The sequence below is a fragment of the Lontra canadensis genome, unplaced genomic scaffold, assembly GCF_010015895.1.
Source record: "Lontra canadensis isolate GAN:19392208 unplaced genomic scaffold, GSC_riverotter_1.0 scaffold2, whole genome shotgun sequence".
NCBI lineage: Eukaryota > Metazoa > Chordata > Mammalia > Carnivora > Mustelidae > Lontra > Lontra canadensis.
In genome coordinates this window covers 33,768,954-33,781,755 of record NW_022630996.1, presented here as the reverse complement: position 1 = coordinate 33,781,755, position 12,802 = coordinate 33,768,954, and the positions used below count along the sequence as shown (strand labels likewise).

The following is a 12,802-nucleotide window of genomic DNA, read 5'->3' as shown; positions in this document are numbered from 1 at the left end:
GGGAAGTCTATGTCTGTTCAGCTTTGGGACTTGGCACAGGTTCAGTTGGAGTGTTTAGGTGTATGTTCAATTTCTCTAGTTTGAGAAGAAGGGGTCAAGGAAGAATTTATAATTCCTGTAGTTGGATTTCTCCAGATCGGAGTTTCAGGGTTCTTGGAGAGGGAGAAGGGAACCACGCCCGAGGTGGCCATACGACTAGGGTTTCCCCATTGTGCCCAAGTCTCCTTTCCACCTGGCAGGGGCACTGTCCCCCTTCTCTAATGGACAGGACAGTTGCTGTGATGAGCCGGCTGTGACAATGCCCTCACATTTCTTATCACCTTTTTTGAAACGAACCAAGCTGGAATGGCTGTGGCTGCGCCTTTTTACAACAGATTTTGCTGAGGAGGGAGATTTGCACCTGTTTGGAGTTGGCATCGCATTTAGAGGGAGCAAGGGGGGACCAAACACAAAGGGTGGCACGTCCGGGATGATTACTGCCAAAATTACTTACCAAAGACATCTGTGAAGCTGTGATCCATTCGGGAGAGATGTGAAAATGAGCCCCAGCTGAGTCTCCCAGCAGAATGATTCCCCTGGGCTGTGAACCTGGGAGGCACAATTTATTTGCATTATTTATGCACTCCAGTAGTTTGGAGCTTCTGGATTGGGTGGTCAGAAGGGTAGATACCCGGGTGTGTATCCCGCACAGAGCCACATAACAGTGATGCACTGCCGCTTTTCAAGTGTTGGGGAGCGAGGGGGATCGCAGTTAGGAGTTGACTGAGATTTCTAGGCCACTGAAACTGCTAGCTAAGCTGTACAGATGCAGGTGTGTTTCCTAGCTCAGCATAAAACAAAACTGCTGTGCAACCTCATGAGCGAATGATGGATGAATCAAGGAATCCATACTTTATCTGAACTCAGAAATACAGCCTGGGTTTTGGTTTTGGAAATGGCTCTCTTGAATTCTGTTGTAATTCACGATAAGCATTAGTGATCTCATGGAGCAATTTGGACTTTTCAAAGTTGTTATGGTCTTTTAAAGCTCTTAATCCATATACACAAAAGCACTGGGTGGACAATTCTGGCTGATTAACGGGAGATGAACATAAAGGTCTCTGAGAAGCCCTATCTGGAGGTTAGGAATCTCTTAATCTGCCTCTGAGGCCCATCCACATGATTCATCTCTCCATGGGTGATGGATGTACTCTTTTTTTTTCTTTTAAAGATTTTATTTATTTACTTGACAAACAGAGATCACAAATAGGCAGAGAGGCAGGCAGAGAGAGAGAGAGAGAGGAGGAAGCAGGCTCCCTGCTGAGCAGAGAGCCTGATGCAGGGCTCCATCCCAGGACCCTGGGATCATGACCTGAGCCAAGGCAGAGGCTTTAACCCACTGAGCCACCCAGGCACCCCTGGATGTACTCTCCTAAATCCCTTAAGATCCTGAAAGAATCAACGGATCCCTCCCAAAGTCAGACAGAGGGGAGCCTCTCTCCCCTAGACAATCAGACTAAGTTGATTCAGGGCAAGGACTGTGTGGCATCTGCCCAGGACAACTCAGAGCCAAGCATAGCCCTTGGTGCATAATAGGGATAGGCATTCAGGAAATATCCATCAAGTGGAGGAATGAATGAATGACTGGAATGCTTTTCAGTGTTAGGGAAAAGCACTGCCCATATGTAAAAAGTGAGGCTAGCAGAGGGTCTTGCCTGAGACCCTTTGGGTATTACCAGGCACAAATTTTCAGTAGTATGTGGGTGATCATAGGTTTTTCCCAACAATACTGGCAGCTCAGATGTCTGTGGCATTTGGGCATTTAGAACACAGAGCTTTTGCTCACATTTTTGGGAACTCCCCAATGGCTATAACTTGGAGGTCTCCCTCAAGTCACCCAGATATGAATCTTCAGCCCAGTTGCCTGTCACAGGGATTCTGTCAGCACAAACCCAGATGTCTGACCTTGTTGTGTATTGAGAAGGACATGGAAATGCCAGCACCTCTATTAGTTTTCTTATCTGGGAGAAGCGCTAGGTTTCCACTACCTTGTGCTCTCCCCTGTTGCCTTTTCTGGCCTCGTCATTCAATTTTCCAATCATTTCCAATCTCCACATAAAGGGGGCAGTCAGAAAAATTCAGTTGTGCTTTTTCTAGGTTCTGCCTCCATTTTCTACAAGTTTTTTCATAGCTTTTTCTCATGAAAATAAATGGACATCAATCAACTTTAAGCTCTAGCACCAGCCACTTCCTCCCTTGGGTGGTCTGTTGGCTTAAGTGTGACTCAGACTAGAAGAGTGTCCCTGTTGTGATAAGCACATTAACTCTACAATACATACCTTCACAGAACTTCTTCTCATATGGAATTCCATCTTTTGGATCAACACCCTTCAAAAGAGAAATGGTGTGATTAGCAGTTTGTTTTTAAATGTATGAGACACATACACTGAGGCTTTCCCTAATGGCTTTAAAAGTACAAAAGCAAGTGAGTGGATAAAACCCATTAAAGTCTCCTGAGCCCTTAATTCAGCACAGCGACACTCTGTGTGAGCTGGGCTTTAGGGTTGGGGGCAGGAATGAGGAGAGATCCAGACGGCCAACCATCTGGTCCAGAGGATGCCCCTCTGGCAGTGTCTGGAGGGCTGGCAGTGTCGCCACGAGGGGGCGTTCTGGGCCCACTAAGTGACCGAGACACAAGGTCAGTGTGTGTCCCTCAGTCTCTGAGCTGGAGCTCTCAGTGCGCTGACGTCTCCACTCCCTAAACAAGGATGCTTCCAGAGCAGCAATTCTCAGCGGGGCTGGCTTCCCCCCACCTCTGCCCTGAGGGATATTTGGCAAAGTCTAGACATTTTTGGTGGTGACAACAGGGGGAGGGGGAGCGCCTGGCATCTAGTGGGTGGAGGCCAGGGATGCGGCTGCACATCCTACAATTTCCAAGGGACCTGGATTTCCAAGACTCTGGGATTTTGTTGGGATTTCTTCTATTGTTCTAATTAACTATTTGCTCTCGTATTTGTAATTTGGTATTCTTTTTGTTCAGGAGGATCCTCAGTCATGTATTAGCTCGAGACCCCACAAAACGGGGGTCTGCTGCCATTGTTGTCCTCAGAAAAGCATTTGGTTGGGCTTCCTCCTTCCTTCCCTCTCTCTTCCTAAAAGCTTCAAATCTGCTATTCCTGGAGAGCTGGAACACCAGCATTCATTTCCACCCTGACTGACTAGCTTTGTGGAAGAGAAAGAAAATGGCTGCCTTGAAGAGGTGGCAGTAAGAGCTGTTCTCCAACAGCTATTTGGGTCGCTGTAAAACTTTGCTAACAGAATTCTTCATTTAATTTCGCCTGACTCAACGCAGAAAAAAGGGGTCGGATGTGGGTGACTTCAAGGGGCTGTGACTGACAGACCCTCAACTCTCATTACATCCCTGCCATCCATCATGTGAGATCCGACTCTATAGCCCTCTTCCAGTTTGCAGAGAAAGGTTGCTTTCATCTGTCATCTTCTTCCATAGGACTGACTAAAGCAAATGGGCTTTTAAGGAGGGCAGAACGTCAGAGGATGGGACTAGGTTTGAATCTGGTTGCTTACCCAAATGCCATTACAGTTTGAATCCTCGTGTATATCCCAGTTGTCTGGCCTAAGAAGAAAACAGCAACATTGGCCTTCAGCATATACTTCTTGCCCCATGAATGTCAGCTGAATGAATGAGTGAATGAGTGCTGTATGAAGGGTCAGTGATGGACAACAGGCTTGTCAAGGAGGCGTGCCACGCATGACTGTCAGTGGCACACAGAAACCTCCATTTGGCCTCTGCCAGTATCTCGGTTTGGGATATTTTCTGAGCACCGCAGACCAACTCCAGCGCCTCTATTCATGGGCCGTGCTGTGGGACGGTGCTGATGGCAGAGTGAATGAGTCAGCAGCCCACTTTACTTAAATAGGTGAGGCATCACATGACGCTCTAGACTCCCAAACATCTGGTAAACGGAACACTGTGGCCCCACAGTCAAAAGGAAGGTCGCGCATCCACTTTCTGAAGTTCGAGATGTGGCCGGCTGAACATCAGCCCGGGATTGAAAGGCGACATGTGGTCCACTCACGGGAGCTCCTGCTTCACTCCTCAGTCCCGCGTGTGGACCTCGAGCAGGAGGCTGGGCACAGGCCCCCCTGTACCCTGCGGACTCGCATGGTCCTCCTACTAGACCAGAAGCTCCATGAAGGGAGGCCCTACTTCATTTTGTTAACCGCCCGACACCAGGCAGAGCGCTGGGCAACGAGCAGGTGCTCCAGGAGGGTTTCCTGGACAAATGGTGAACGAATGCTGTTCTTTCTTCACTGAGCTTTACTTTGGTGGGGACACGGAGGTCCCTTCTCTAAGTACAAATCCCCTAGGCTGGGGCTGGAATGACGCCTCCTGCCTCCTTTTTAGAAGATAATTTCCCGAGTCAGTGGGGACGTACCTTCTGCCCGGGTATGCCATCCTGTTGCTGTCATTGCAGTCTCTCCCTCGCCAGTGGTAGCCCCTCAGCGTCTGGAATTGAAGAGCACACACAGGAAGGGTTCATTTCCACCCCTTGTTATCCACGAGGAAGGGCAGTCAAAGCTGTCCCAGGGGTACTGACATGTGCAATTCTTAATTCCAGTACAATCTAGGAACACTAGAGGTTACTAAGAAAATTAAGATTAATATGCTGAGACATGCTGTGTGAGGGAAATGTAACAGAGTCCCAGCGCCAATGCCGAGTGGTAGCGTGTGTGCGTGTGTGCTATTGGGTGTGTGCCTGTACGTGGGTGCACAATAGTGTATGCACGTGGGCACGTATGCATTTGCAGGTGTGGTTATGTGCATGCCTGCTGTACGTACATGTGCATGTGTTCATCTGTGTGTGTTCGTGTGTGTTTGTGTGTGTGTGTATATACACTTCCATGGACAGCAGGACATCCAACTCTCTGAACTTCATTAGTTATCAATCTTCTTAGCCTCCAAAATAGTTGATTTATTTGGTCAAATGAATAATCATACTGGATAATTTAAAAATCTCTAGCCGAGTTGGCTAACTTTGTGGATTTATTATGTGATTGACCTGTCTCGATCCTTGATTTGAAAGACTTAAGAGTCACAATAATATCAAACAACATCTTCATTTCCCCCATTCCCAGGTAGGCTATCTGAGATCCCACCAACTTGGCGGAGTTACACACGCCCCCTGCTTGTTCGCTTTTGCAGAAAACATCCTGACATCCGCACTGCTCTAAATCAAACACGTGGATACACATAAACACAACACACACACACTCTAAAAATAGGTTTAAGAATTTCCAAAATAATTCTCAGCACCTTTCAAGATAAATGAAACACCCAGCTGGGAATGTCATCAAGAAACAAAAAACAGTCCCGGCCTAAAGACCTACTCTGACAGTTCGTGTCCTATTAAGAAGCCAAAAAGTCCATAAAAATCATGGGATGGTGTATTATCAAATTTTTAATACATTCCAATGGAATTCAGTCTTGTCTTATTAAAGGTAGGATATTTGTAGAAAGTGATACAATATTTGGTGAACATCTGGTTACTCTTCACAATACTTACTGGGAAAACGCTGTGTTTGTCTGAATCTACATCTTTGAATGGCACAGAATTTTGTATCGTTCTAGAAAAAAAGAAAACAAAACAGCTGGTGAGCTAAGAAAAAAGAAACTGTTTATGGAAACAAACAGGGACATTTCAGATGCGGCTGTGTTGAGCGTATGTGATAGAAGTCCATTCTAAAAATAAAATGAAGTGTTTCCATGGTATGGAAGAGTGCCAGCCCCACTTTGCCAATCTCTGCTCTCCACCTAATTAGAACTATTTTCTCTCTGATATTAATTTGGCCCATATGGGGAAGTGATACAATTACATCAACATTTTAGAGAAGACAGGATATTGATGTTGAGATGCCCAGAGAGGAAGGAACCGCATTTTTGGTCCAATGAGCTCAACACTATAGATTGAATTTGTGCCATTTTACACATTCTGTGATGGAAGTTTTTTCTTAAAATCTACTCTTTTAAACCACTAACTCAAAGAATCTTGAGGCATTGAGCTGGCAACATTCACTCCCATTCATGAACCTGGAAAACCAAAGCCTTGGATGATTGATGACCAAGGAAATTCATGCTAAAGCCACAGACCCCTCACCCGAGGGAGGCTCTCCCTCTGTGTCCTCACTACCAAACTTTTCCCAGCTCCTGCATGGCTTGCACTGTTTCCCTCTAGGAAAATCTCTTCTGGGGTAGCAGGCTAGTGCCATCATATGGCAGGGTGAGGCTATTGGCAGAGCCTAGAATGTAGAGAGTAACATGAGGCTTTACAGAATTTATTAAATGGTCTTTTGAATCAAGAGCATTCCAGCAGTTGTGAGAGCCTCAGGGCAAATGGATTCAGCAAGAGTCAGCATGGAGCTTAACTGGTGTCTTGGAGTCTGTCTTACTAACTCGGGGATGGTGGACCCAGAGTCTAGGTCATAAGCTTCTCTGGAGATGGCCTCATGAGAGTAAGTCGCTTCCCCCCATGTACATATTTGACCTCTTGGACAGCTAGTATAGTTTTCTAGGTGAGAAAAGGAGGAAAGACACAGACAGACAAACACGCGCACACACACACACACACACACACACACACACACACACACACACACACCGTACAGACCCAGACAGTCTTATTTTGTTAGCCTGGGAAAGATGCTAGGTGAAAGGTCCCACTTAGTACTCCAAAGTTCTCCCCAACCCTTGCCATCCTGAGGATGGGAGTTTGAAGGAACAATGAGCTGTCTCTAGAACTGTGAGTTCATTAAATTAACGAACAAATGAAGCAGATGAATTAATGAACAGATGAAGCAAATTAATAAGCAGAAAGGCTCAAAGTAACTAACATAAACCATACATTCTAGACATAGTACAGAAGATTGCTCATCCAAAGTAGCATGAACTGCAATTTACATAAACTCCACAACCCCTCATTCATAGTCTCCAATCCAAAGAGTTCTGAAAACTGAGTTTTTTGTTTTTTTTTAACTTTGCAGAAAATTCATTTGGTGGTAACTGGATCTGAACTGTATAAGGCAATTCAACTGCTTTATCCTACTTAGTGTGAATATTTATACATTTCACTACTGGAATATAAATGTGTTTGATCAGAAGGTACTAGAATGTTAGGTAACCTATGGTCACCATATACTGATTTTCTTAAAATCTGGGAAATTCTGAATTCCAGATCACAGCTGGCTCCAAGGTTGTAGATAAGACACTGTTGTAGTTTACTAACATTACTTCTTAAAAAGTGTATCTAGGGGCGCCTGGGTGGCTCAGTAGGTTAAGCCTCTGCTTTCCGCTGAGGTCATGATCTCAGGGTCCTGGGATTGAGCCCCACATTGGGCTCTCTGCTTGGCGGGGAGCCTGCTTCCCCTTGCTTTTTCTGCCTACTTGTGATCTGTCTGTCAAATAAATAAATAAAATCTTTAAAAAACAAAAAACTGTATCTAAATCTGATACTCATATATCCTTATAGATGCCTGGTTGTAGGCTGAAACATACATTAATTCATTCCATAGGTATTTTTAGAGTCCCTGCTGTGTGCCAGACACCACGTTAGACATTACAATGAGCATAAGCTATATTTCCAATGCTAGAGGAGCTTTATGGGGGCAAACAACTCATCAGTAGGCAAATACAATGCTATGGAGAAAATGTTAAAAAGGGTTGGGCATCAAGAGCCAAAAACACTTCTAATACGATACAGGGAAGAAGGTAATCTTAAGTTTAAATTCAAAGGATGAAAAAGCATTTTCAAGGCATATAATTGGGTGAAGACGGTTCTAGTAGGAACAAAGAGTCATGAGAAGTCTCTTAACATAGCTCTGGATTCTGAAATTAGACTCTCAGGGTTTGAATCCCAGGTCTGCTATCTTTTTGCTATATAACCTTAGGCAGATTATTTAATCTTTTGTGCCTCTGTTTCCTCATTTGTAAAACAGGGGCCAATATTAGTACCTGCTTCCTAGGGCTGTTGTAAAGAGTGAGTTGCTCCATGGGAAGCATAAAGACCTGTGCCAAGTATGTGGAAAACACTCACAAAACATTAGCTTTTTATTATTTTGTGCAATGGTTACAGTTATTCCAAGGATGATTTCTAGGGCTGGGCAAACAGGAGGCAGGGATCTGCTCCTATGGCATTTTAGTTTCTGGGGCCATCCCAAATCAGATTTCAGATTTTCAGATTTTGAGGCACACGGCGTTCTGCCCAGTTACCTTGTCGGCTGGGACCTGCTCAGGGATGAATATAAAATCTATTTCCAAGAGAGCCATTGCTCTATGACTGCCAGTTGTCAAGCTAGCGGGCTTGATCCAGTGAGCAACTATAATGCAGGTGAATGTTATTCATTACATAATAGAATAGCTATTCAAGTTCAAACTCCCTAAAATTATTTCATGAAACTGGGGCATTACAACAAAAGGAAACTAGGGAGAATCAAGTTTCCATGTGTAGCTGTCTCACATTTGAGTCCCAGGCAACACTCCAGGGCTGGGAATGGTTCTGTTCAATATGCATGCGAATGTGTCGATGCATCTCTGCAAGAGGAAATGAGAGCCGAGAAAACCAGGAAAGAATACACCCAGGCTCACCTTGGTGGCAGGGACAGGGACCGATATGGTTGGGAGGAGTGGGCCATGGGGAAGAAGGAACAAGTAAAAAAAGAAAAGAAAAGGATGATGATGAACAAAGGCTATTAAAGAATGATGAACAAAGGCAATTAACAAGGGCTAGGGTAGTCTGTATGCCTTTATGTGAAATGATCCACATGCAGGTTTATGCTACGGAAATTAAATAACAAGAAAAGATTATTAAGAGGGGATTCTCTTGACTTACCATTGTTACCATAAAAAGTAGACAGTGCATAGGCACTGTGAATTCTTTCTAGCACAAAACAAAACAAAAAAGAACAAAAAACTTGATTGCTCCAATGGTAGTAGCTTGGTATCCTACACATTTTTGTTCTAGTAAAATAGTGCCTTTTCTTTCTTTATGCCTTGTTTCTTCAGTGAGTCCCTACTAATTGGAAGCAAAGTGTCTAAGTACAAGGATAAAAGGTTTACTAAGAGATGGTGTCCCCACCCTCTAAGAGCTGTGGGTGGTATGGGAGCCCGATGGGGAGAGGCCTAGAAGAACGGGGTGCCTGAGCAGGCACTGGTGAGCTTGGGGTATGGAGGGCTAGCCAAATGCTGGGGAGCAGGGAGCTAGGAAACTGCCCACAGTGGGGACACCGTCACTGTATTTTGAAGGCATTAGACCAAGCAGGATGAGGCAGAAGAGGCACAGAACAGGAAAGGCATTACTCTTGGAAGGGACTTTAATGAAGGATTATGTAATAAAAGACAGGTAGGCCTTATCTCTACCATCTGCTGACTATGCTTTGGGGTCAGACATCCAATATGCTAGAACCTACTTGCTCATCCAAAAGTGGGGTGAAAAGTCAAGGGACAGACAACTGAGTGGCTCTGAGCCTGGCCTTTGCAACCAGGCTGCTCGGTTCCAATGCCAGATTTATTGATTACTAGCATCACAGCCTTGGGCAAAAGACTTTACCTCTTTAGAAAGGGGACAATGATGCCATCTGCCTTGTAGGGCTGCACTGACAAGAGACCTTATCAGACAATGTTTAGTCATTGTTATTATTACTAAGCCACTGGTTGCTTTGAAGAATAAATGAGGCTGCATTTAAATGTGCTTTGTAAATCATAAAGCACTGAATAAATTGTGATCTGGTGCAAATTATATCAGAAGCACAATTATTTTTTAGAAAGAAGGAAAAAACACACTGCTTTTGCTTTTTCATAAAAGAAAAATTTCCCTTTTAAATAGCGCCAGGAAAATCCCTGGTGACAGATGCTCTTGAATTCAATTTTTCTAAGTTGGTTCAATTGAAGAATTGTCACTTTGGGTTCTGCTGGCCTATGTATGAGGTAGAAAATGCAATGACACTTCAAGAAGGAGGGGACAGGGTGTCTCAATTCAGTAAGAGTTAGGCATGATGAAACGACTGGGGGCCTAGGGAGCTGCCTGCATCTCAGCCTTCCAGCATCTTCTTTCCTGTCTATTTCTCCTCTGCTCCCCATGTCATGGTAGTCTCTGCATCCAGCCCTAGTCATGAAAAGTGGGGCTGATCCTGTTTCCAGGACCCAGATCAGCACTTTGCATAGCTGGCCTATAGGAACTCATGTGGGCAGATGAACTAGGAAGTTTTAAACTCTTGGATCTCTAAGAGGCTTTGAATGTAGGTCAGAAGATAGTCTCCTCCTCCCCTGAGAAGCTTTCACAGCAGACTGGAGATATTTAGTGGATTGAAACTCATGAAACTCATGAGATAAAGGACGGAGGGATGTAGAAAAAGTGCCTCTTCGTATGGGTTGAATTGTATTCACAAGAAGTCATGTTGAAGTTCTAACCCCCAGGCCCTATGAATGTGACCTTTTCTTGGAAACAGGGTCTTTGCCGATGTTACAAAGTCAAGATGGGGCCACGAGCCCAGCCCCTGATCCAGTATGACTGGTATTTGCATAAAAGGGAAAGACGGACACACAGGGAAGATGGCCGTGGAGGAGGCTGGAGGCAGAGACTGGAGTGTCAGCAGGATTGCGGGCTCCCATCAGAAGCTAAGAGGCAAGGAAGGGTTTGACCCAGAGAGTCGGAGACACTCTTAGAGCAGAGTCTCAGAGGAACCCTGCCAGCACCCCGCCTTCAGACTTCCAGCCTCTAGAATGGGGGAGAGGATACATTTCTGTTCCTCTAAGCCATCCAATTTGTAGGTATATTATTATTGCTGCCCTAGGAAATGACTATAGCCTCTGAGTCCAGATGTGCAGCCTGAATCACATCCAAGCCCTTGCAAGGGGAGCTAGATGGAGCACACACACAGGGCAGCTGGGAGAAATGATCTGTTTAAGACTCAGTGTCCTTTAATGTAGGAATAATAACAATTAGGAAAACCAGTAGGAATAATAACAATCCCTGCTTCACAAAGTTGTTATGAGAACTAATGTGGACAGGTTTGCATGTTCCATGTGTGGCACCCACAGCAGTGACCGTATGCTGTGGGACAGCAGCCACTGTCACATGAGGAAAGTGGCCAAGTGCAAGGTAGAGCTTGTGCTATTTTGCCTCCTGGTCCAATGTCCCTCTTGGCACACCACTGCATCTTTTAATGCTGTGGACAGTGATTATGATGACACCCAGCATAACCCCAGACTCAGATGAGAGCTGGGGTATGGGACAGACTCAGATGAGAGCTGGGGTATGGGATTTAAATAGAGACAGGAGGTCCTGGGAATTGGGACAGTGTCTCTGCATTGGCAACACTGTATATACATTTCTGAGCCAGAGCTTTCAGGTAATGGGTTGGGTTCTGTGAAATAAATTAGTCCCTTTCCAGCCTCGTGAGTGCCTTGGACTAAACATGCTCAGAGCTCCTTTCATGACGAGGCGCCAACCTTGACCTTGTCTGCATCTTACACAGCAAGGAGGGGCTGTCCCCATGTGTGGCACGGATGTGCACCAAGCTGCCCAGAAGTTTCACCAGCAGGCTGCCTGCCAGCCCAGGGGATAAGTCAGATTTTTGGTTCAAAGATACTGTTACACAGTGGATTTCCAAAATGATTTGTGCAGACCTCATTTGTCTTTTAGTTTCTGTACAAGTCATGGTATGAGACACGCCCAATGCACACCTTCAGGAAGGTGCCTTTTGCATCTGACAATTATTTTAGTCATTGGAAAACAGGGACAACCAACGGTGCCATCTCATGCCAGTATTCAGGGAGGTAGGACTAGTATACGTACGATTTAATCCTCTGACAGATCTTGGCCAAAAATGGGAGGGAACAAATATCAGAACTACTTCTGGAATGTTTCTGGAGAGGAAAACAAAAATAACAAAAAGAGTTGCTTAATTCATGGAATAGCCCTGCAACTTATAAAGCTCCTTTTTCTCCTGCCGGCTCCACAGTCTAGATTTCGGGAGCCTCTTTCCTTTAGAACCTGGGCCATCTCGTTTAACTGAACTGACCTCTTGTTTCTGTCTGCACGCTCTGTCCTCACTCTGTCTCCTTGCCTTTGTTCTTGCTGGGGTCTCAGCCTTCAGCTCCCCTTCCTCCTGCCACCTGCGACTCCCCCCTTCACCTATGCTCCATTTCTTCCCCAAAAGGTCTGGCCCACCATGATCTGTCCCGCTTGTGCAACAACTTTCTTCTCCCTCCTTGTACCCAAGGGCTTTGAGAAAGGGTTTGAAAAAAGAACGTGTTCCAACAGAATAATCCCAGCCTATTATAAGAGAAAGACAAGACTAATTGGAGAGACATGCCAGGGCTTGGGAAGAAGGAAGGAGGAAGCGCCCTTTCCTGGGTGGTGCCGTGGGAGCAGGTGAGGTGGATGGATAAAGCGTCGTGAGCAAGGGATTTCAGAAAGCAGTTCCCATAAGACTCGCGCCGTGTGATGGATGGAAAGCCCTGGCTTTTGACTAAGAGATACGTTTACAATGATCGTGGTTTCCATGGTAAGTTCCTCAGATGAAAGTAAAAGATAACAGGGTTGAAAAAGTTAGAAACTAGCATTGATTGGTGAGCAGGGAGAGAGGGGTGATTTTCACCAGCCAGAAGAGTCCTTCAGACGGCCATGAGTTGGATCAGTAGTGTTGGGGATACATTGACCCTGACAGAGGAGAACAGAGCAAACTCATTTCCATGCTATGAATCAAAGTTGAGCAAAACTTTGTGAGGTTTGTTCAACTTTCTAGAATG

The 12,802-nt window shown here is 45.3% G+C and overlaps 1 protein-coding gene across 1 annotated transcript in view; it reads right to left on the bottom strand.

Annotated features, from left to right (window-relative positions):
* The window catches only part of AOAH (acyloxyacyl hydrolase), a 158,448-nt gene that overhangs the window by 84,202 nt on the left and 61,444 nt on the right, over positions 1 to 12,802 (bottom strand). Inside the window, exons 6-11 of the mRNA XM_032871529.1 lie at positions 11,847 to 11,917; positions 5,565 to 5,625; positions 4,437 to 4,507; positions 3,565 to 3,613; positions 2,319 to 2,367; positions 494 to 588 (exon numbers count right to left, since the gene is read on the bottom strand). Of these exons, the coding sequence (XP_032727420.1) occupies positions 494 to 588; positions 2,319 to 2,367; positions 3,565 to 3,613; positions 4,437 to 4,507; positions 5,565 to 5,625; positions 11,847 to 11,917 (396 nt within the window). The remainder of the gene's footprint in view (positions 1 to 493; positions 589 to 2,318; positions 2,368 to 3,564; positions 3,614 to 4,436; positions 4,508 to 5,564; positions 5,626 to 11,846; positions 11,918 to 12,802) is intronic.